Source organism: Xiphias gladius, chromosome 3 (assembly GCF_016859285.1).
Source record: "Xiphias gladius isolate SHS-SW01 ecotype Sanya breed wild chromosome 3, ASM1685928v1, whole genome shotgun sequence".
Lineage (NCBI taxonomy): Eukaryota > Metazoa > Chordata > Actinopteri > Istiophoriformes > Xiphiidae > Xiphias > Xiphias gladius.
The window spans coordinates 22,860,042-22,883,578 of NC_053402.1; the positions used below are offsets into that span (position 1 = coordinate 22,860,042).

Here is a 23,537-nt window from a genome sequence, read left to right on the forward strand (position 1 = left end):
AACACCATAACAGGCCAACTGACCTTCAATCAACCCCACCAACCAAAGTAAGCGGACGTATGTAATAGGAAAGCGAGTGGGAAGTCTGTTTTATGTGTCCATATGACTTTCCAATTTGTTCGTTTTAGCTCTTTTTCATAAATTGTGGGATAGATGTGATCTGTCTGTGTCACATTAGGAAACTACAAAAACAGTGAAGCTGAGAAAAAAAAGGGTTTAAAATTTAAGGGCTCTTCACCAAACTGTAGAGCAGATATTTAAGTTGTGAAACCTTAACAACATGCCCTGTATGCTGAATATTATTGTCCGACCTTACATAAAACCCGAAAAAAAAAAAAGGTAATGTTTCTTCAGCACTCTTGTCCATTTTAAATAATGAGCCGGGTTCATTGAATTCAAATATGTGATTTAAAGGTTGCTCAACCACATCAAATCATCCACTGTCGTCAGAGAGCGCAGAGATGGCAGTTACTGCTACTCTGCTTGCTAGGCTAGTTAGCGTTTAGCGGGACTAGTTTATCTGGTGCTACTTTTTCCGCTCCATTATGAGGATTTAGCTGTTGTCTTATTTAAGCGATAGGAAAACTTACTTATTGAGAAGCTGGAACATAAAAATGTGGGGAAATGCGGGTGAATTAGGTTTGGCTAAAGCTCTTGCTAGCTAACCTTAACTAGCCCGAGTGCAGTTGCTGCAGTTTGTTTGTTTTTTATCACTTTTTTCTAGTTCCAGCAAATTTACAGTGTTTCTTTTTCTTAATTATTTTTCAAAAATTACACATTTCTATTGTATATTAATTTTTATATGGTAAAACAGAAAGTAAAAAAAAAAAATTCTAGTCTTAACTCAGTTTTGATCAAATGCGTAACATTAGTAACTGTGTTTTGGCTTTATAGAGCAACATACTGTCCTCAAAATAATTATTTAATACTGTTTTTTCACTTTCTTATTTTTCCCCAGTTTATCTGAATTCTTTCGAGTGCCCTGGGTTTGCAAACCATATATGTTCTCGGTATGAATTTTGTTGCTGCCAAAACGAGCCTCCTCTCCCAGCGAGGTGAGTGAATAACCCTGCGACCTGACTGTAAACGCTGACCAGCTGGTGGACGGAGTTTGTCCCCGCCTGTCCACTCAGTGTCCTGTTTCTGTTAGTGCAAACAACAAACCCGTCAGCCCCTCAAGTCCTCCTCCTCTTTCCTCTCCGTGCCGTCTCTCCTCCCTTGGAGGTTACCTTCAGCACTTGCACGCAACCCTGCCCCGCTGAAAGTCCCACGGTAACTCTAACCCTGCTTCACAGGGATTTCTACAAATGTCACGAACATACCAGCTGCTGCTGATTACTGCACCGCTGACAGGAGGGAAAAAAAAGCTGATTTTCACGAGGTCCATTTTAACTTGCAAGCCCTTCTGCAATGCCCGAATGTCAGCCCTGTGTTTCTCGGGGGTTTCTACCTCGTGCATTGGTTTTCAGCTGTAGCTGTGAGCCGATGCTAATGTGATATTTACGGTTGAATTGGTGAGTGACTGCAGTGTTAATGAGCAGGTTTTCGTTATCAGCTGTGGGCTTCAGATTTTAGTTAAAATCAGCAGTGTGGCAGTGGCATCTGAGCATAACCATGCCGGTTTAATGCATCAATTTTTCCAATTTTTATCTGTCGTGACCTTTCTGTGCGACTGTGCTTGTGTCTGTGGTCTATTGTCAAACTGTCTCCAGTTGTGGAAAGTATTTCCTTTTTCTGCTACCTTATACTTCTACTCCACAACGTTTCATCTGGGAAATATTGTACTTTTACTCAACCACATTCATATATATGATATGCTTATATGATATGACACCGTTCTACATTACTAATCGACACAGCTGCATATAAAGTATATAAAATCGGCTTCACATTGACAAACTAAACGTTAAAATGCTCTGACATGTATTTGTTAGTGGCAAAAACAGTATATAATACTATATAATATAATATCTTCCGCTGGAGTAGTGTTATCTCAAACATATGTTTTGCACAGTAGTGTTTTTCCTTTTTGTTCTTAGTAGATAAGATATAGATGCTCGACAGATTCAGGATGTGAATGTGGGTGAACAAATGAAAACAGCTTCTCATGGGAAATAAACATGAGATTTTATGCTCTTTGTTTAGTTCGGCGGACTAAACAATGGTTGATGAATAATGCTGAACATGAATAAAGTGTCTCCATCTCTTGGCTGTCAATTTCTACTGCAGGTAGCAAAACAAGACAATCGGTGAGTTATTTCTTATCCATTTCAGCCTCTGAAGAATTTGTAACAGACTAAATTATGAGGAAATGGCCCAAAATGTCACTGCTTATTTTTGTTTCTTTTATCGATTCAAATATGAACTTCTTTAACAAAATAAATGGAGGTCTCTTGAGTTTTGGGAGAAGAACCTTCTATGATTTTACCACTGACTGAATTCTGGGTCCTGTACAGGATTCAACGTGTTTGGACTGCAGCGAGTTACAATGGGAGATTATTTTTTTTTAACATTATTTAACATTATTTAACATTAAGCTCAGTTAGATTTCACAGTGCTTCACACTTACGCAGACTTTCAATAAATCTTTTTTTCTGTGTCTTTGTAAGTATGCAATTTTAGTTCAGGTCAGTGCGTAAGTCACCGCAGCGTAGACGCCGTTCCTGGAACATGCTGAGCCGTCAGTGTTTACTTAGCTGGGTCTAGACTGATCCCAGGATCAACCACACAGAATGGTGTCCAAATCCTGTATTTATGGAAGATACTTTTTCTGATTTAAGTTCAAAATCTTTTCTTTTAAACCTTTTAAATGTTCCAACTCTGTCTAGCCTGTCCAAAGACCAGTCTTTATGTTATCTGCTACATTACAGATTCTTGTCTCTACAATAAAGAAAAGGCAAAAATGTCAGAAAAATAATCGTTAAAAAAGAAAAGTTAAAACAAAAAATTCACCGAGAGACCTGAGCTCGCTCAGAAGCAACAAAATTCTCGTTTGGTGGGGACAAATAACATTAGCATTTCTAATGCTGCGATGAATGATAAAAGAAATACATGAAAGCTATTTAAAAACTACTGTCTTTTCCTAGATCTGCTGTCAATAAAGCCTGTAACATGATTGGTTGCGATTGTGCGGGGTATTTATTATGTATCGTGGCTCGCGGGCTGCTTTCCTGTGTTGTTTTGATGGCCTGTGCGTAATTATTGTGCACGGCTTTGGTGTCAGGTCAGCGATTCGCAACCTCCCGTCAGCGCTTTCGGCTCGGCAGCCTCTCTCATCATTTCTACAGTGCATTGAAGCTGAGTATTCTGTCAGTCGGCTCGCAGTAAAGACATTACTGGCCTTCCAGATCACACTGCTTCGTATCAGCCACCAAAACAAGATTTTGGACTAGAATCAATGTAGGAAACAGCCTCCCACAGCGATCTATCCACGCAGTGATAAATCAATTATGTAATAAATTAGTTATAAAACTAGAAACCAAGCTAAATTTCTCACTAATGAGTTTTTGGTTTATTACATTTGCACTACGATTTATTCCACTGCCATCCCATGATCAAACAGCATAATATAATTATATGAAACTGACAGATTTTGTCCAAATCCCTGTCGCTGTCCAAAGATTTTGATTTTTACAGATAAACCGAAGGATTAAGCGTCGCTTTGTAGGTTGAGACCTAGCTGAAGTGGCGATGCGTGTTTTTTCAGAAGACAGCGACCATGTTATCTGTACTGCAGTGGATTTCTATTCCCCTTTACCGACAACATCTCGGCTCTTGGCCCGTAATTTATTCAGCTGAGATTCTGCAGTATCAGCTCGCTCCTCAGCTTCCTCCAGTTCATGTTGCACCTTCCGAAATTTAGCCAAGTGGATGCTGGTTTGTTCCTCCTGCGTGTCACAGAAGACGATATAGGCGAGTTTGTTAAGGTACACATCGTGCCAACACTTCACACAGTATTGGTGTATTTTTACTTACCGCCTCCTCAGATTGCCTCTTATACGCTTTCACTTTCAGCTGCAGTTTGTTGACCAAATCCTGGAGTCTTGCCACATTCTTCTTTTCCTCCTCACCCTAAAATAAAACGTTTGAGGTCTTACCCTCACATTTCCTTTTGCATAATTTGTATAAAGCTTCAAGCAGTCAAATCAGAACTTTCAAAATGTGCTGTTATATAAGGGGATATACTTCTTACCTGATAAGTGAGCTCTTTGATTTTTCTTTCATATTTCCGCACACCTTTCATAGCCTCGCCAGTGCGTTTCTGTTCTGCTTCCAATTCCTTTTCCAGCTCGCGGACCTTGAAAACATGCTTTGTTTAAATCACTTTTTTATTCTCTTTCTACTCTACGGAGTGATTTTGTCCTTTGTCGATTCATACCCTGGTTTCCAGTTTCTGAAGCTCCTTCTTCCCTCCCCTCAGAGCCATCTGCTCGGCTTCATCCAGGCGCTGCTGCAGGTCTTTCACTGTGGCCTCCAGGTTCTTCTTCATCCTCTCCAGGTGAGCGCTGGTGTCCTGCTCTTTCTTCAGCTCCTCAGCCATCATGGCAGCCTGTATGCATATGGGAACTCACTTTGAAATTGAATCTACCCAACCTCAGACTCCAGCAGTTGCTCATTTAAATGAATCTGTGCTGTAAGTTGGATGGGGGGGGACTTACATCCATGATGGCTTTTTTGGCCTTCTCGTCTGCATTCCGCGCCTCCTGGACAGTGTCCTCCATCTCTGACTGCAGCTGAGCTAAATCAGACTCCATCTTCTTTTTAGTGTTTAGCAGGCTGGTGTTCTGATCAATACATAACATTTAAATATGAAATGTTCATTTAAATTTGAAGTGGGTCAGTACCAAGGTAGAATAATAATCGGTCTTTTGCTGATTTTCTCACTATTTTCTTAAATAATTGTTTTCTTATAGATATAATCCAATGTAAAGAACAAATTTCATAATCCATACTTAACAATATTGAAAGTGTCATCTATAAGAAAACTCCATTTATATTTTTGCACATCTAAACATTATTTTATGGTCTCAAAAATCTGACCAAGCCCTTCTTATGGTGTTCATGAACTCAAATAAACTGGGTGGATTTCGTATCATGTGTAAACAATTTATCCAGGTTTATAATCACTATATGCCATATCCACAGAAGCATTGTCACCTCGAAGTAACATGGCAATTAGTAAAGCCAAGAATTGAATTACAAATTTTGCAATAATCTGCGTCTTGAATTGTAAGAGAAAGTAGATACGACCCAAGCTGATCCACAGGATCGAGATCTAAACACGATATACTGTATTTTGCAGTGTATCTAAGTTAGACAGAATGGGATCAAGACCCAGGTTTCCGAAAGGGGTCCTCCAGAAACTTAGAATTGTACTACTAGAAAGTTGGTGAACTTGCAAGAGACAGATCATTAAAAGAATGACCAAGATATCCTGTTTTCTCGTTCCTAAATTCAAAAAACACTGGATCCTAAACTTCCCATATTGCATGATTGTGTCTTTTTCTGGGGCTGAGGACTGCTCGAACAGAACTAGTTCGTCTAATGTATCGTCCATCCACGTCTGAAGACAAAAGTGTTTAAAGCTGTTCAGAACAGCCACACTAGAAGGTTGTGTGAAAAGATGACCATCATAGAGAAGGGCGTAGCAGTTTAAAAATGGTGATAATGGTGCACTTTTTCAGAGTCTCTCCAGTCTCTCCTCAATGACATACGATGCACTTAATTGTTCAAATGAAAAGTAACAGGAAGAGCTAGAGAGAGATGAGGTCGAGAGGGTTGGGGTGAGGGGTTTCATACCCTGTTGAACCATCCAACAAGTACTTATGTAGGAATATACGGCACCTTAGGACTTATTTCGGTCCGGTCATGACTTCTCCAGTCCTGAAAAGTCCTGCCCTGCCCTTCCCTGTAGTGTCCTAAATAATCTCTCCAAACCTGAGAATGCAGCAGCTGAATCCTTTCGCTGGTGTCGATCAGTTCCTGCTCAGCAAGCTTGCGACTTCTCTCAGATTGCTCCAGGGCCGCCCTCATCTCCTCATTCTCTGCCATCATCAGATTGTTGCGGCGGTCTACAATGGCGAGTTGCTCCTTTAAGTCCTCCTGACTGTGAATGGCTTCATCTAGATGGACCTGGGTGTCCTGGGACAGAAAGCAAGAGTTTGAGGATTTAAAAGCACCGGCATCAGCCCAATACATTCCATTACCAGCGCATTCACAAACCTTCAACTGAGTCTGCAAGTTTCTCATTTGTTTGGTGGCCTCGGCTGCCTGTCGGTTGGCGTGACCCAGCTGGATTTCCATCTCATTCAGATCTCCCTCGAGCTTCTTCTTTACTCGGATAGCATCGTTTCTGCTGCGCGTCTCGGCGTCCAGTGTGCTCTGCAGAGTGTCCACGGTCCTCTGGTGATTCCTCTTGAGCTGGTCGATTTCTTCGTCTTTCTCCGCCACCCTTCTGTCCACTTCTGACTTGATCTGGTTCAGCTCCAGTTGGAGGTGTAAGATTTTGGCCTCCTCGTGTTCCAGGGAAGACTACAGGGAGAGAAATACACACTCAGGCTGTGGTTATGTTATTGAAATCGGAGGTTTATTGTCGTTTAAGGACATAATACGAACCTCAACTTCCTCAAGAGCTGCCTGGGTGTCTCTCTTCTCTTGCTCAGCTTGCTTTGCGGCTTTCTCCAGTTCATGGATAGTTTTAGCAGATTGTCCAACTTGCTCTGTGATATCTGCGATCTCCTCTAAAAATGTACAGAAAAACATGTTTATCATAAATATAACACACTAGCTACAGCTTCTCAGCACCAAAAAAATGATTTGTTTCCAGCAGAGCTCTTACGTTGAAGATTTTTATTCTCCCTTTTCATGTTCTCCAGGTGATCCAGAGCTTCTTCATATGAGTTTTTCAGCTTGAAAAGTTCTGTACTCAGCACTCTAGACTCTCTCTGGGAGACTTCCAGATCTGACTGACTCTCCTCATATTTCTGTTTCCACTCAGCTAAAACCTAATTGAGAAAAAAAAAAACATGTGTAATCAGTTCAGCTTCGACGGGATGCAAATGAGGACATACTTTGGAAGAAAGAGAGAGAAAAAAAAGGGGAAAAACCTTGTCAAAGTTCCTTTGTTTCTTGTCCAAGGTGGCATTGGCAGCATTTGACCTTTCTAGCTCAACCGTGAGATCCTCGGCCTCAGCCTGCAGCCTCTGCTTGGTTTTCTCCAGTGATGCACATTTGACATTTGCAGCCTCTGTCATCTCCTCAGACTCCTGCAGCCGCAGGGCCAGCTTCTTCCTTTGAACCAAAGATAAATTGTACTGAAGCATAAGAAACCAATCAGCACCGACTTCAAAAGCATGATGTACAGTTCTTACTTTGCCTCTTCCAGCTCTTCAGTGCGTTGGATGGCGTCGGTCTCGTATTTGGTTCTCCACTGAGCCACGTCGCAGTTGGCTTTGGACAGGCAGCGCTGCAGCTCAGCCTTAGCTTCCTGTTCCTCCTCATACTGCTCTCTTAGCAGCTCACAGTCATGACGAGATGACTGCAAACCGTGAGCCAGTGCGTTTTTCGCCTGACAAAAGCAATAACAAATACAACAAAGTGGTTTATTGCCTGACTCACAGCTGCCTAGTTAAACCTAATTAAAAGTACTCTGTGGAGTCACCACTAGCATGGAGCAATGTTTTTATGAGTGGATCCCAATTTTGCTTGCAAGCACATTATCATGCTGGTGATGTGACACACAACGCTGCCTCTGTTCCCCATTAGTGCTAAGAAGTGCAGCATTACACCAACAAAAGTAGAGAGGAAGACTGCAAGCTAGGAAATATGGACATGCACAATGCACAATTTAAAATATACAAAGAAATCTGCTTTTTCAGGTAGGAAATCCATTCATCATGTACATTAGACCTCAGATATACACACCATGTGCTTTGGTGAGAAAATGGTGACAGCTAACAATTATTTTCACAATTGGTAAATATGGTTTATAATATGTATTTTTTTGAATCATCGATTCATTGTTTGGCCAATTAGGTATCAGAAAACAGTGATAAATTCTGGTATTGTTATTTTTTTTGTTTCAAATTGCTCGTTTTGTCAAGTGATCACTTCCCTCAGACCAAGGTGACGTAGCAAATAAAGGTATCAGATTCTCCCTTTGGAAAGCTGGGAATGTTTGGCATTTTTGCTTAAAAAATTACTGAAACAATTGATTGATTATTAGTTTGCAGATTCATTTTTCTGTCCATCGACTAATCGGTTAATCAGCTAATCGTTGCACCTCTGTCCAAAACAATAATGAGCATTAACTCTGGCAAGAGAAAGCTGGAAGAGAGCAAGATTAGATATTTCTCCGTTCTCATCCTCCTTTAGTATTCTTTGTTATAAAATATCACAGATCAAGCTGGCTGATAAGCATTAGCATGTCGTGTGCAATTTACTAACGTCAACTTATTGTTGCAATTTTGGGCTGCTACTGTGTGTAGTGTCGGTTACTGGTGAAACAAGTATTCAATTAATCGATCAACTGACTTTTATATTATTGCAAATAGGAAGTTCTTTAGCTTTGGACTTTTAATCAGACCGAAAAAGCATTTTTAAGACTTTACCTTGGCCTCTGGAAAACTGTGGTGGGCATTTTTAACTATATTCTGACATTTTATAGACCAATCAAGTAATCGATTACATGATCCACAGGGGAATCCATAACCAGAAAAGCACTGATTGCAACCCTACTGCAGGTTTAAATCATTGTTGTGACTGTAAAAGACTGTATGTCAGACTTTATGTTTGTTTCAGACCTTAATTTCTTCATCCAAAAGTCTCTTCAGCTCTTCGATTTGATGACTCCCCACAGATTTAACTCTGCTCAGCTGGGACAGAGTGGTCTCTTTCTCTTCCAGCAGACGTGTAAGTTCACCTATTCAGGAAAAGGAAGAAAGACTGACTGACTTTTCTGTCGATCCCTAAATGTTTTTTTGTATCTTTTTTCCGTTTTTATGATCGGAAACCTACCATTTTCTGTTTGTAGGCGAGCATTGAGTGTGGTATAGTCACTGAGAGATCTCTGGGCTTCATCTGCTTTGGTCTTGTGTTCATTAATTTGGTCTTCAAGGCTCCTGCACAGTTTCTCCAGATTGGCCTGAAATATGGAGGACTGGTTACCAGAAGACAGAAGATATTGGGGAAACTAAATACACAACATGAACACCTCCCTGCAGAAATACCTTGCTTTTCAGAACACTCTCCACATTGCCTGCCATGTCATCGATTTCCATCTTCAGCTCGCTCTTCTCTTTCTCTAGTTTCTGCTTGACTCTTTGAAGGTTGTCTATCTGCTCGCTGAGTTCGGCAACGCTGTCGGCCTGCTTCTTGCGTAAAGTTGCAGCGATGGATTCGTGCTGCAGGGTGGACTCTTCCAGATCGCGACGCAGTCTCTGAAACTCGGCTTCGCGCTTCTTGTTCAGCTCAGCCTGAGCAGCGGTGGCTCCTCCGGCCTCCTCCAGCCTCTCACTGATCTCCTCCAGCTCCCTGGACAGATCAGACCTCTGCTTCTCCACTTTGGCTCGAGCCGAGCGCTCGGCCTCGATTTCCTCTTCTAGTTCCTCAATGCGAGCCTGCAGGGAAATTGCATTGACTTGTACAAAAGGCGGATTCTGAAGGTATTACAGAAAATGTGTTGAAATACTGCATCGCTGTTGTTATAAGTCATACCTGAAGCTCTTTAATCTTCTTTTGTAGCTGAGTGCCAAGGGCTTGCTCATCATCAATTTTGCACTGCAGGCTGCTGATTTCAAAGTCTTTTCTGAAAAGGGTTGAATTTTCTGAATCAGCACAGACAACATTCCTCGCCCCCCTTGGTGACTCTTGCTACGCTTGTCTTTGTTTTCACACACAATGCAGTTTGCAACGATAATGGTGGCAGATTTATCATCAAAAGTCAGAGTAATTGCTGAAACAATGTGTCTTTGATTTCAGACAGAGGGAGACAAAAGGAGACTTCTCAACGCTAGATGGCAACAATCAGTTTTGCCGGATGTAATGACAGTTGTCGCTGGCAGTGTGTGGATAATTAGTCGCCATATTGTTAAGTATGATTAGGAAAATGGCGAGTTGGCTTGACCGGCTCACGATTGCATCTTATGTTTCACACTATTAAATCAATTTCTTACACATGGGCTCTTGTGTTTTTGGTTTGTGAGAGGCAATTAAGAAAAAGACACCACCCTCCGATCTCTTTAAACGCAGAGTACTGATCTAATTGGATCCCCACGCACACCGCTCAGGCATATGGGGAAATACAAAACTCGACAGGCCTGCCATGCTTAGTTATGGTTGCTAAACTATGACTGGACATTTGCTGTTCAAGCGAGGGAATAAGCGAACGGTCAATTACTAAAAATGCTGGTTTTTAGTGTTTTTTTTTCACTAAGAAGTCCTATAAAAGAGAACCGTGAAAAAACCACCTCCTTCATTATCATCATCATTAATGCAGTTGATATATTTTGTATTCTTCCCTGTGCAAACCTGTATTGACTCGAACTGCTTAAATCTTCAGGGGTAGTCAGACCTAACTGTATCCACTTTGTGTTTCAGGATATTTGGCCCTGAATTACAAGTCGACACATACTTTTTCAGTCTTTCTTCCATCTGCTGCCTTTCGTTCTCCAGGTCCATGACGGTTTCCTGGGACAGCTTCAGATCCCCTTCTAGTTTTCTTCTGGATCTCTCCATATCTGCACGCACCTTCTTCTCCTGCTCCAGAGAGCCCTCCAGCTGCAAGAGACGCTCGTATCAACCAGTAAACCAGGGAAACCAAGCCAGGGAAATTACGCAAATCCTATCTTTAAAAAGAAGACCAAATCATTAACTGGACGATCCAATTACTGAATTACTTTGTCTTTCTACACTTACATCATCAACCTGTTGCTCCAGTTTGATCTTTGTCTTCATCAAAGAGTTTACTTTATCCTCCTCAGCCTGGAGATCATCTAAAGTCTGCTGGTGCACCTCCTGCAAAGCTTTGATCTCCTTTGAGGACTTCATTAGATTTTCCTCGACAGTAGTTAGCTCCTCCACCAAATTCTTAACCTAATGAAAGAAGAATTTTTTAAAGTTAGTTTGTTGATTTACTTAAACCAAAACCCGTTACAAAAGACATGACATGGTGCACCTTGTTTTCTGTGGCGTACTTCTCCTTTTCCACTTTGGCGATGGTAAGTTCCAGGTCGTCTATGTCCTTTTTGAGCTCCGAACATTCGTCCTCCAGCTTCCTCTTCTTAGCGGTGATTTCGGCATTGATTTCCTCCTCTTCCTCCATCCTCTCGGAGAACTCCTTGACTTTGGCCTCCAGGTTGATCTTGCTCTTTATCAAGCCTTCACACCGCTCCTCAGCATCGCACAAGTTCTCCCTTTCCTGAAGTACAGGGACACAACGGTGTATTATTACAGTGCAGTAAAGGGGGGTAATTCAACTATAGATTAAATTTCATTCTTTTTCCAGTTTTTCATCTTGCTTTTAGATTATTGTTCCCTATTATGAGTTCCATTGTTACGAATTTTTGTAATAGACATCTACAGATTTTGATATTTTGTTTACTCTGTACGCTGTCAGTGACCTTTTTCTCATTTGTTCCTCATTTTCTTAGATTTCCTTATTTGCTATATATTATTTGAATTTATTTTAAAATGTTTGTTTCTTTTTACAATATCTTATTGGTTTGTTTTGTTTGGACCACTGAACACACATTACTGTACTGTATATCTCAATATTTTTTCTTTACACATACATATTTTTGTATGAAACATATTCTATTTTTTACTTATGCAGACATGCAGAAATACAAATTATTAGAAAAGTTTCATTTATGTATTTTTATCTTAATAGGTTTGACTATTATGATCATCATTTACATTTTGGTTTAACGCTGCTGTCTGCTCTGTTTGTATTTATGTTTTATTTTTATTTTTGATGTATTTTCTTCCTGCAGTGTTCAGTTCCCTGCAGGCAACAATGATGTTTCCTCTTATCTTACCTCACTATTGATCTTGTAGTTTCTGATTTGCAAAAAGTCTTTTTTCTCCTGATCTCTTTATCTCAGAGAACTAAATCAATACAAACAGACCACTTTGTTCTGCTCGGGGTTGGCTGTTCACATACTGCTTGGATTTGAAGGTAAAGGTCATTTTTCTCCTGGACGAGCATGACCATCTTCTCCTCCAGCTCCTTCCTCCTGGCTTCTGACTTTGCAAACTCTTCTTTGAGTTGTGAGAACTCCTCCTTCATGGTCTGCATCGCCTTCTCAGCCTCTGCACTTCGTAACAGAGGTTTTATCTTGAAGAAAAGCCTCATCCAAGGCCAGTTCTTCACATTCATGAATGAGCGGATGTTGTACTGGATGATGAAAATGGACTCTCTGAAGAGTGCAAAAACAAAACAATAAAGACTTTGTTTAACAACCTACTGACAGGAGTCAACTGTGAATGTGAAGAAAAACTTTATGACCTTTCTATAACTAATTCATGACATTGTCATTGCCTGCACTGTCAGAGTATAATTCTTTACATTCATAAAGACAATATCAAGAAAAGAAGAAAGACAGAAAGAATTACTAATGGAGTTAGATCTGACTGGAAAAACAACTGCAGAGTAGGATTTGAAAAAACCTAATTCAATGGGATGAAGAGCATATTTTCCACTGTCATTAACCATCAAAATAAATCCAAATTAAAAACAGGTTACGATACATATTCTGCTGTACCACCTTAAAGTGTAAAATTGTAAAATTCTCCACAATCCCTGAATTCCCCTATTTCTTCTTCAATTCCCTAGATTTCTCCAGTTTGTTTGATAACCCAAATAATTTCACACCCATTCATCAACCTGCAGTTCCACGTTTTATAGAGAGAAGATTTTGTCAGAGACCTTTTCTTCGACATCTCCTTGAGCCTGAGCCGGGTGACGTAACCTCTGGCCACAGCCTGGATTCGAGTCATCAGCACGGCCAGACGTTCATCCCTCATCTCCTCCAGAAGACCCAGGAGGCCGGCTTTGAAAAACACCTGTATGTTGTGAAGATATTACATGTCATTGTGACTGAATTTGATATCGTTTAGTTTGCTTGGGACAGTCCGAACACTATTTACCGACTATTTTTGGATTCTTTTAGACTGAACTAGACGTTACGTACTGTGCTTTGTACCAAAATTCAGCCGTGACTTGGGAGAAGAGTCCATGATGGGAATCTAAAATGCTTCACTAAAGGTTAAATGAATATTTACCAATTACCAAGCGGATCACTAATGTACGGCTGCTAAATGTCATGAAAAATCCAAATTAAGAATTTTTGTTAGCCTTTCTAGGAAACGCCGATGGATACTGACATCTCTTTATGAGCTATGATATCGAGCTGGTACGTAATAACTGTAGCAATTAACACTTTCTTCATTTCCATTTTAATTAGTACCTATTGGCGTAGTTTCTGGGAAATGAGCTGGAAAATACGGGACCCATGAAATAAAGAGTTACCGCAGACCTTTCCGAAAAATACCTTTGTGTATCCAAATCTGTACTGGGCGTGGTCCACATCAATGGAAGAAAGCAGTTTCTCTGAAGCCTTCTTGCTGTCAATGAACTGCCCCTCGGGGATGGCACTGGCGTTCAGGATCCTGTATCTGTCGCACAGAGAGATCAAGAAGTTTAGCTTCAAACTTGAGTGAGCTCTGCTGTTTTTTCAACAGGGACAAAGTGAGCTGTGTTACCTCTGCCTGAAATCTCCATAGAGGATCCTGCTGGGGAATCCCTTCCTGCAGATCCTGATACCCTCCAGCACGCCGTTACATCGCAGCTGGTGCAGGACCAGATGGTGATCCATTGACCCTACGTGGAGAAAACCTCTCAGTTTAACTTCACATTGAAAAGAAATCAAAGTCCTCTTTGTTTTTTTGTTGTTTTTTTTTTTTTTACCTGGTATCTTGGTCTCATTTGGGATGATACATCTTACAAAGTGTGGATGTGTGGACCTGAGGTTGGCCATCAGTTTGTTCAGGTTTTCCTGCAGGAGATTAAGAGGTCATGTTCTCCTAATGGAACAGTTTGACATTTTGAGGAATAAACTTATTCGCCTTCTTGCCAAGCATTGGATGAGAAGATTGATACCACTCTCATGTCTGTATGGCAAATATGTAGCCGCAGCCGGGAGCTGGTTAGCTTAGCTTAGCATAAATACTGCAAAGAGGTGGAAACAGCTGGCCTGGCTCTGTCTGAAGGTAACAAAATTTGCCTACCAGCACCTCTAAAGCTCACTGATTATCACATTATATCTCATTTGTTTAATCTGTACAAAAACCAAAGCGCAGTAACAGCAATTCTAAGTAAAGAGCCCGGCTAGTTGTTTTCCCCTGTTTCCAGTCTTTATGCTAAGCTAAGTCCTCTGAACATGTATTTGTTACTGCTATTTTGGTGACCTGAAGTGCAGTTTACATTAGATAATTTAAATTTTCACATGGTGGATTGTTAAAAACACAGATATCAATATTTCTTAGACTAAATATGCATAAGCCGGACAGATGAAATGCATAAATGGTTAAAATTTTCCCCAACAGAATTTATTCCTGACAAAGTAGCAGAAACCTTGAAAGTTAAATCTGTTTATAAATAAATAAAAAAGGTTGACAAAAAATACAAACAAATTAAAAATTGGAAATTTATGAATTAACAGAAATGTCTATAGAATATTCTTGGCCTTTTCAAAATTTTCGGCTTGATTTTAAGTCTTCAACATTTCCAAAATCCTGGCCTGGTCTATGTCTGCTAAGTCCACGGATTAATATCATTACCACCACAAATGCATATTATCAATGTAATTATTTCTATTATGATCTCATTATTGGTTATTACCCTGAAAAGAGCAGACACTGTCTGGAAAGAAGATCCCTTTTTCTTGGAACTTTTCTTACTTCCAGCACCAGCAGCTACAGAAACATACGGAAAGGACTGTAACCGAAATAAAGTCAAGACATTCTCACTGTAATATTACTGTTAACCCTTGTGATATCTGCCATTAAAAGTGAACTGACCGTCAGCAGATGCGTATGTGGCAAAAAGCTGAGAGAGCAGTTTGAGGGAAGCTTTTTGGTAAAGCTGCACCACAGTGTCATTCAATGGGTCTTTGTTTTTTTCCAGCCAGCCGCTGATGTTGTAGTCCACAGTGCCGGCGTAGTGCATCAGGGAGAAATGGGCCTCGGCCTTTCCTTTGGAGGGTTTGGGCTTTTGAAAGATGCTGTTCTTGCCCAGGTGCTGGTCGTACAGCTTGTTCTTGAAGGAGCCATCTGTCGCCTTGGGAAACATGCACTCCTCTTCGAGAATAGAGAAAATGCCCATTGGCTGTAGGACAGAAAGCGGTTTAGTGTTGGAATGCAGGCATCCACTGTTAATATCAATATTCTGATTTATACTTAGGGGAATATACCTTTTCAATGAGCTCAATGCAGGCTGCCAAGTCCATGCCAAAGTCAATAAACTCCCACGCAATCCCTTCCTTTTTGTATTCTTCTTGTTCCAGCACAAACATGTGGTGGTTGAAAAACTGTTGCAGCTTCTCATTCGTAAAGTTGATGCACAGCTGCTCCAGGCTGTTCATCTGAATTACATAAACAGGATATCACCGATGAAGTAAATAAAGACAATTTCAGAAAGATCTGTTTGGTTTTTTTTCCCGGGCGTGACTCCCGTTTACCTCGAATATCTCAAACCCTGCGATATCCAGGACCCCAATGAAATGCTGTCTCGGTAGCTTGGTGTCCAGTTGCTGGTTGATCCTCGTGACCATCCACAGGAACAGTTTCTCATACACGGCCTTAGACAGAGCACCCATGGCATTGTTCACCTATAATCAAAATTAAAAATATCTTTACATTGAATTTTTCAATCAGAGTGAACATAGTTAACATGTTTTCAGATGTAGAAACACGCGGTACCTGCTGCGGAGTCTGCCCTTTGGTGACATACTCATTCCCAACCTTGACCCGAGGGTAACACAGCGCTTTCAGCAAATCAGCAGAGTTCAGGCCCATGAGGTAGGCAACTTTGTCTGCCACTAGGCGAAATATATCACAGAGGGACAGGTCCAATTACAAAGCACATTCTTGGCTTAAGACGTGTGCAGAATAAAAATTATGACACGTGATAAGTATTAGGAATGAAGCTGTGATGTTGCCACACCGAAGCCTAATTTGGTTTAAATCTGAGGTTACGGAAACAGCTCCGCGGTGTTACCCTCAGTGCCATCGGGCTCTGCCTGCTCCTCTCGCTGCTTCTGCTTGAACTTCATGTTCCCGTTGTGCATCACAGCGCCGGTCAGCTTGTAGATGCCTACCTTCTCCTCCGTGTTAAAGCCCAGGATGTCGATGGCGCTCTGCGGAACAGACACAGGTGTTGAGCCGTCGCGATCGGCACCGTGAGTCCTAGTTTAGAGATCACAAGGCCACATTCGCTGAAGATGCCGCTGGCCACGTTCCCACCGGGACCACAAGGTTTAACCATATCCCCCCGGTTCTCGAACAACTCCACCGACCGCCTGTTCATTACAGGATTGACAAGCTGACAGATCCCTCAGATCACTGCTGAACTGAGGTTTGCACCAACACGTTCTTCTTTCATAAATAAGCTTAAGAGATTTTTTTATCTAATCTAGCCTTTAATTAAGTTAAAATGAGCTTTTAATTAGTTTTGCGCATGTGTGTACGAGCGTTTGTTTGCGTTTTATTAATGTTATAACCTATTCTCTACTGTCAGATCACTCTGTAAAGCACTTTGAATTGCTTTTGTATGACACTGTGCTGTACAAATAAACTTGAACTTGACCTCACTTTGGTTGTTTGTTTTAACATTTTCCCAAACTGTTTTTTTGTTTGTAATTATTTACAGACCAAATTAAATTTCGATTTCAAAATTTCAAATACATCCAACCAAACAGCACCGGTTATTTGAGTTGGAGGTTTTGTCTGATACATCGCATGGAACAGAGTTCACTGCATTGAACATCAACTGGATTCTCGTCTGTGATTTTGCAAAACATTTGCCGAATCATGATACATATCCGGATCAGAAAGATATCCCTACTAACTTCATGACATATCCCTGTGCATAACTGCGATCCACGTTCACTCACATCCGTGGCCATCAGCTCCTCGGTGTCGTTGATGCTCAGCACAGTGATTTCCCCCTGGCTGATGAAAGGATAGTCGTACGGATTGGTGGTTATCAGCAGCATCTCTGAAGTGAAACGCAGAAAGTATGGCGGGGTGCAGGGTTTAGCAGCTGCAGTAACTGTATCCGTGCAGCATTCATTCCGCTTCTAGTATTCTAATAATCATTTAGGGCTCATCAAATTCACAACAAATTAAAAGTATACTCACCAATTAAATCAGGCTTCTTGTTTGACAAGATCTGATAGAAGATGTGATAGCTCCGCTCAGCCAGCAGCTGAAATGTCACCCTGGATTTTTCCAAAAGGTCTAAGCACAAATACAAACCCCAACTGATAAAATACATATTTCAAAACCTAGCATAGCAGTGAAATATCCCTGAATATCTGTAAATGTCACTGGTAGAAGCAAACTTACAAGTTTCAATGTCAGCTGAAGCCAATTTCCCCTTTGTTCCAAAGTGGATGCGGATGAATTTTCCCTGGAACAGTTACTGAATTATTATCTAAGTTTGACATATGAGTGGCAGTGTATTACAGCTAAACATGTATGTTTATGGTTGTATGGAAGCCGAGCACAGCCACCATTTTATAATATCCCAAAATCAAAAGTGAGTTGTGTCATTACATCAATATAAAAAGTATGTTTTCTCATGATGACAGATGATGAATGAATAATAATAATAATAATAATAATAATATCTGCAATCATGGCCACTTTTGGCTTCCGTACAGATCCAATCTGAACTCACAAATCGAGAGGAGTTGTCGTTTCTCACAGTCTTGGCATTCCCGAACGCTTCGAGCAGAGGGTTAGCCTGGATGATTTGATCCTCCAGAGTCCCCTGTAAAACAGATTCAAGAATAAAATAAAAACCGTGTGTTGTCATTTTTGTAACCCACGATCTCAGTTTGTTTCTGATCATATGTTGATGATATGCTGATGGACCTGCATTTTGCTGGCAAGTTGCTCTTTCTTGCTCGGGTCTCCGAGTGATGCAATTGTTGCAAAGTACTGGATGACGCGTTTTGTGTTGACGGTCTTCCCTGCACCAGATTCTCCGCTGACAGAAGTACAGTACTTAGATGAATGATGGGAGATGAAGTAATGAAAGCACATGTTAGGAAGCACATTAGGTCGTACTTACGTGATCAGGATAGACTGGTTCTCTCGATCTGTGGAAAGGAAAGAAATTAGGTGGACACTGGTGTATTTCAAGTCTTAACCTGTGTTCATTTTGATTCATTTTAATAAACTATGATTTGTTTTTCGTTGTATTTGAGATAGTTCATCATTTTTATCTAATTCTTCCAAGTCAAACTTGGTCTAGTTTTAGTCAGGAAAAATCATGTAAATATTAGTTTGTTTGTTCCTCTTTATTTCTTTCTTTGTCAAGGTGCGCTGTTGTGTGAAATCTTTGCAGCAAGCTTTCCTCAAAGCCCCTGACAGCTGCGCCTTAGGTTTCCTTCTGACGAGACCGGACCTGTGAGCATGTACTGGTAGGCGTTGTCAGAGATGGAGAAGATGTGCGGGGGGGCCTCCTGGCGTTTCTTCCCCCGGTACCCGGCCACCACCTCAGGGTTGTAGACTGGAAGCCACTTGTAGGGGTTCACAGTCACACAGAAGAGTCCAGAGTAGGTCTTTGAATAGAGAGTGGGAAAAAAAAACAAAAACGCCTGACATATAAACTATTAGTCAAATCGTAGGAGGTGGAGTGTGTTTTGCATGTCTGTCGTGCATCAGTATGATCTTATATCTGCCACTAAAATCTGTGTTTTTATGGAAATTGATGGTTTGGTTTTTAATACTTTTAGAAATAGAAATTAAAATCATTTCGTATTTGTTTTTCTTACATAGATCATCCAGGCGGCGTAGCGCTCCTTGAGGTTAAACAGGACGGCCGGTTCGTGGAGATGTGTCAGCAGGGCCATGTCCTCGATCTTGTCAAATTTAGGAGGGTTCATGGGCCGGACGTCATCCAGGTGCACTGTGACGACCTGAAATGTGGATTGAAAGGTCCAGTGACAAAAACAGGATGTGGGATGTTAGAATTCGTCCAACTACCTCATTTAAGATTTTGTTCTCTGCTTGAAGAAAATGCTACAGACTACACTACCTTTGCATCCTCGGTCTCCACGGTGACCTTGGAGCCGTCTTGGCTTTTGATTTTTCCCTTGACGTACTCCTGCCTTGGGTCAGGCACAAAGACGGCCGTTTTGGCATCAAACGGCATATTTTGGGCTGCGATCCTCTCCCGTTCTGTTTTGCGGAGGTACGGGGCCGCCACCCCAAATATTTCCATCTCGGCGTCACTCATTTCGTCAAGCTGCATGATGGTGACAAAAAAAATAAAATAAAAATGTACCGAAAACGTAATAAGACTGAACAGATATTGGTCATGATTTTGAAGAGCAGTTGTACTGTAGCATCATACTTAGCTGAGTGCTGCAGAGCAGAAAGATGAATCACAAGATGCTCGAATCCCACGAGGTTCAACGAGTGTTTCAGCGCCTTTAGATAAGACTGCCCGCTCTGTACTATTGTTAATTGTTCCAACAGTACACCACGTACATCCCTCACCCTAACAAGACTTTAACAGCTTTTTATAAGCAGTGGTCAGGCCTTTTTCGTGGCTCAATCTTTTCCTATATTTGGCGATGGCTTCCACACCACCTTGGAAAAGTCAAGTATGTCCATTTTGTATTTCAAACTGTCTATGTATAGCTGTATTGTGTCACTTTTAAACGGTTTCAATTGCAATCCTTCTGAGCAATGAATGCTAAGGACGACAGCTTAAAGGGCTTACGGCCCCGACACGGCCAGCCTCATTTTCTGGGATCAGGGAAGATTAGGTCCCTTAGGGCATCGCTGAAATTCTGGCATTGGCTGTCTGGAGAGCAGAGCCGATCACGCACGACTGTTTGTCTTTGTGTTGGGAGCAGCCGGGGTGGACGGGCAACATTTAGCATATTCCAGACAGAGGCCGGAATCTATTGGCCCAAACTGATTAAAGAAGATTTTCATGGTATATGTCATTAAATATGTTTTGGATTCATAGTTAGTTAGTTGATTCTATTGTATGCAGCCTTAATTGCTGCTTTATGTGCCTTTTGAATTTGCTTGTAATGCTATTTACTCTTGTCCTTTGTAGTGTTTATGGTTTTCTGTTGTAAAGTCACAAATGAAACATGCATTTTGAATGTGCTAAATTTTTTTTTTTTGATGATGATGATGATGATGATGTATCTGGCCATATGGGCCATATTGGGCTCGGCCTCTGCATTTTGTTACGTGTCTTCGTGTTAAGATTTTTTTTGACAGCAGATGAAAATTTGTCATTTGACTAAATCCAGCACATTTACAGAATAAAACTGTCAATGAATGTGTCTTGACCCTAGAAAACAACTGGGGCCGATCGACACAAAGCCTGAACATGTGAACTGATTTTGAAATTTGCTGAAACCCTAGAAGAAGATCTTTGGTAAAGGACCTTTGTTGAGCCATGGTGTGGATGTTTCCTAGCCAAGCTGGCTGATCGGCTCCATGGCGATGTCTCTCTGAAATATCTCTTCTACTTGAGGATGGATTTCCAGTCTTTTAACAGATATTCTTGGTTACCAGACAACGTATCCCAATGACTCTGTTGAGCCCCTGACCTTCCCTCTGGCGCCACCATGAGGTTCTCATTTGTGGTTTTTGACTCAACTGTCTCAACAACTATTGGATGGATTGCCACAAAATTTAGAGACATTCATGTTCCCTTCAGGATCAGTTGTAAACGCTTAAAAACAACTTTTCCTCTAGCACCATCATCAGGTCCAGATTTCACTTTGTCCAACACTTTGCTTTATGATCAATTTCCTGCACTCACATTCCCATCAGCCTCAGCTGTACTTTGTCTAGTGCTGATTAGCAAATGTTTATCTTTCATCTTCACCCTCGTTTTCACAAATCTTCATTCCAAGAATATAGACTTTTTTTATTTATTTAGAGTGTTCTGTGTCTTTATTTTCATCGTGAGTGTTTTTTTCCCATTTTAGCTTGAACGCTCAGATGCTCTAATTAGAGGTGGAAAGTAACTAAGTACATTTATTCCAGCACTGTACTTTAGAGTATTTTTAATTTTATGTTTTTCTTTCATACTTGTCCTTCACTACATTTCAGAGGGAAATATTCTATTTTTTACCCCAGTACATTTATCTGACAGCTGTAGTACTTGCAGATGAATATTTTAAAAATCTATAATAAGCTCATGAAATACAAAACCCCCCAAAAGTACATAATGTGAGTACAATTAGCTGCATCTGCAATTGGTCACGACATTGAAATGGTGCTTGCATGTGAGATGTTTTGTGAATTTTAAAAATGAATATAGTCAGCTTTCAATATGACTCTCAGAACTTTGTCAAAAAGCCAGTCGGTGAAGAAAAAACTGGCGCTGGAATCTAAAAATCATGGAAGTATATTGTTTTTGTTATTATTCCTATAGCATTCAGTTGGATGAAGTCGCTTTGTTACATCTGTGAAAATCTTGGTATGGCTTGGCAACTACAGGGCCTGAGCTTAAAACTGTAGGTGTGTTTGAAAGATGAGGGCATTTACCAGGATGAGAGGGTCTGTAAAAAGACTCTATCATGGTGCATGATGGGAAGTGTAGGATCTCACAGTTCCCAGAGCCAAAAGTCAGGATATCTCTGCCTGTGCTGCATCGATTTTGCTCCACGAAATGAATGGCAACCGGTTTTCTCATCGATAAATCACCATACGTTTTTTTTTTAAGTAAAAATGGCAAACAACACAAACAGATTTCTGATTCTCTCTATAGTGGATGGTGTATCTTTGGGATATCAAGCTGTCGGTCGGGCAAAACGGGACATCTGAAGATGCCGCCTTGGACTCTTGGAGAAAACAATCATCAGAGCAATTGATAATCAAACTAGTCATTAGGTGCTGCTCGGTATTTATTCAATTCAAGGTTTTACTGTCATTCCAACACACGTACCGTGTGTTGTGAAGGGACGAAATTCAGGTAAGTCGGGTCCCGGTGCAATAGGATATAAAAAACCCCACACACAAATTGCATAGAATATACTTTTTTTATTTACGTGTGCTTCTAGTCTATGCTGCTCTGTCTTGTTGTACTGCCACATCTTTTGCTGTTGTGCTTTTGGAAGCAGCCTCAACAAACTGACGAAATCAAACATTATTTCCTTTTGCTCACGGATAAACTACCTTGCCTTCCCTTTTTTCAAGTTAATGCGGAGGAAATGATACGGTGTTCTAGAGGGAAAAGAACTTTATGATATGGGCTTTTTGTCTGGCAGTGAATAGCAGACAGTCTAGTTGGTGCTGATTAAATGGCCTTTTAAAGTCACTTGAAGGTCTGGCAACAGCTGCGATTATAATTGGCTCTGGGTAGACGAGCATGGCCCGGGCAGGCAGACCAGCGCGGGGACTTACAGTTCGCCGACCCCTCCGTCACGTCTCGACACGGCGGCAAATGTGCATGTGGAAGTTTGACTGCGAGGAGGCCACGGGATGTGAATCCAAGGGTCACGGAACAAGAAAGAGAAGAAGCAGGGAGAAAATCCCCATCAGCTGGTTGTGCCGGGGAGAGGCCGATGCCTCACCCCCGTGGAAAATAGATCTGACGACGGGTGCATCTGTACAGGATTAGGGGGTCAATGGGAGAGACAAGGACCTGCTTCAGAGCGAAGCTACTGCAAACCACATACACGATACATTTACAAAAAGACAGAAAACATCTAGTCATGTGCTTCAAAAGCAAGGTTTACATCTCACTCATAGGCCGCTTTCCTGGACAGGGATTAAACCCAGCACTCAAAGCAGACACAGATTCTTCACCGATTCTCCTTTGTGAGCCTAAACTGCAGGAACCGCGAGAGCAGGGAGCAAACTGCATTTGGATTGACAGCGCGGCTTATCTGCCCAGAGGCGGACTGAGGTGTCGGCAGAGCCCAGAGGCCTCGCAGATCAGTCACGCTGTCAATCCAAATGCAGTTTAGTTCTTGCTCTCACTGCTGCTGCAGTTTAGGTTTACAATTTAATATAAAATGGTGCAGAAGCTGTGACTGAAGGGAATTCTAATCTTAGAAGTTAAACATATGCTGCATCTCTGGACAGTAAACTTGGGCTGTGTTGTTCTGGAGTGCATCGACTGACAAAATATTTTGTCCTTTGATTTAGAGGACTGTGCAGGGTTGGCGGATCACTCCAAGGTTTTTGGTACTGTGATCTTTTGGTCTGTTTCCACTGTTTTTACTGCTTTCATACCACCACTGTGCTGTGTCCCACTTCTAGGCTACACA

The 23,537-nt window shown here is 41.3% G+C and overlaps 1 protein-coding gene across 3 annotated transcripts; it reads right to left on the bottom strand.

The window, feature by feature from the left end:
* Positions 1–3,012: 3,012 nt before the first annotated feature.
* Positions 3,013–22,085, bottom strand: LOC120783569 (myosin-1B-like). Of its 3 annotated transcripts, XM_040116631.1 has the most exons (39): positions 22,074–22,085; positions 19,325–19,510; positions 19,062–19,205; positions 18,692–18,848; positions 18,356–18,383; positions 18,157–18,271; positions 17,960–18,052; positions 17,626–17,689; positions 17,419–17,517; positions 17,172–17,275; positions 16,277–16,415; positions 15,979–16,097; positions 15,738–15,887; positions 15,471–15,641; positions 15,079–15,385; positions 14,900–14,973; positions 13,967–14,054; positions 13,762–13,879; positions 13,551–13,674; positions 12,926–13,062; positions 12,161–12,416; positions 11,174–11,416; positions 10,915–11,091; positions 10,631–10,776; positions 9,715–9,805; positions 9,228–9,617; positions 9,016–9,142; positions 8,802–8,920; positions 7,371–7,567; positions 7,107–7,290; positions 6,839–7,004; positions 6,616–6,740; positions 6,223–6,531; positions 5,938–6,141; positions 4,659–4,784; positions 4,379–4,549; positions 4,193–4,297; positions 3,976–4,071; positions 3,013–3,887 (listed from the first exon to the last, which is right to left on the bottom strand). In XM_040116631.1, exons 1-39 carry the CDS (start codon positions 22,083–22,085, stop codon positions 3,744–3,746), a joined length of 5,805 nt encoding a protein of 1,934 aa, XP_039972565.1. In that variant the 3' UTR covers positions 3,013–3,743. The 3 variants fall into 3 exon arrangements, with proteins under 3 accessions (XP_039972565.1, XP_039972574.1, XP_039972557.1); XM_040116640.1 differs by lacking the exon at positions 22,074–22,085 and having other exon boundaries at positions 19,325–19,528; XM_040116623.1 differs by lacking the exon at positions 22,074–22,085 and having other exon boundaries at positions 14,900–14,957; positions 15,075–15,385; positions 19,322–19,525.
* Between the last annotated feature and the right edge of the window lie 1,452 nt (positions 22,086–23,537).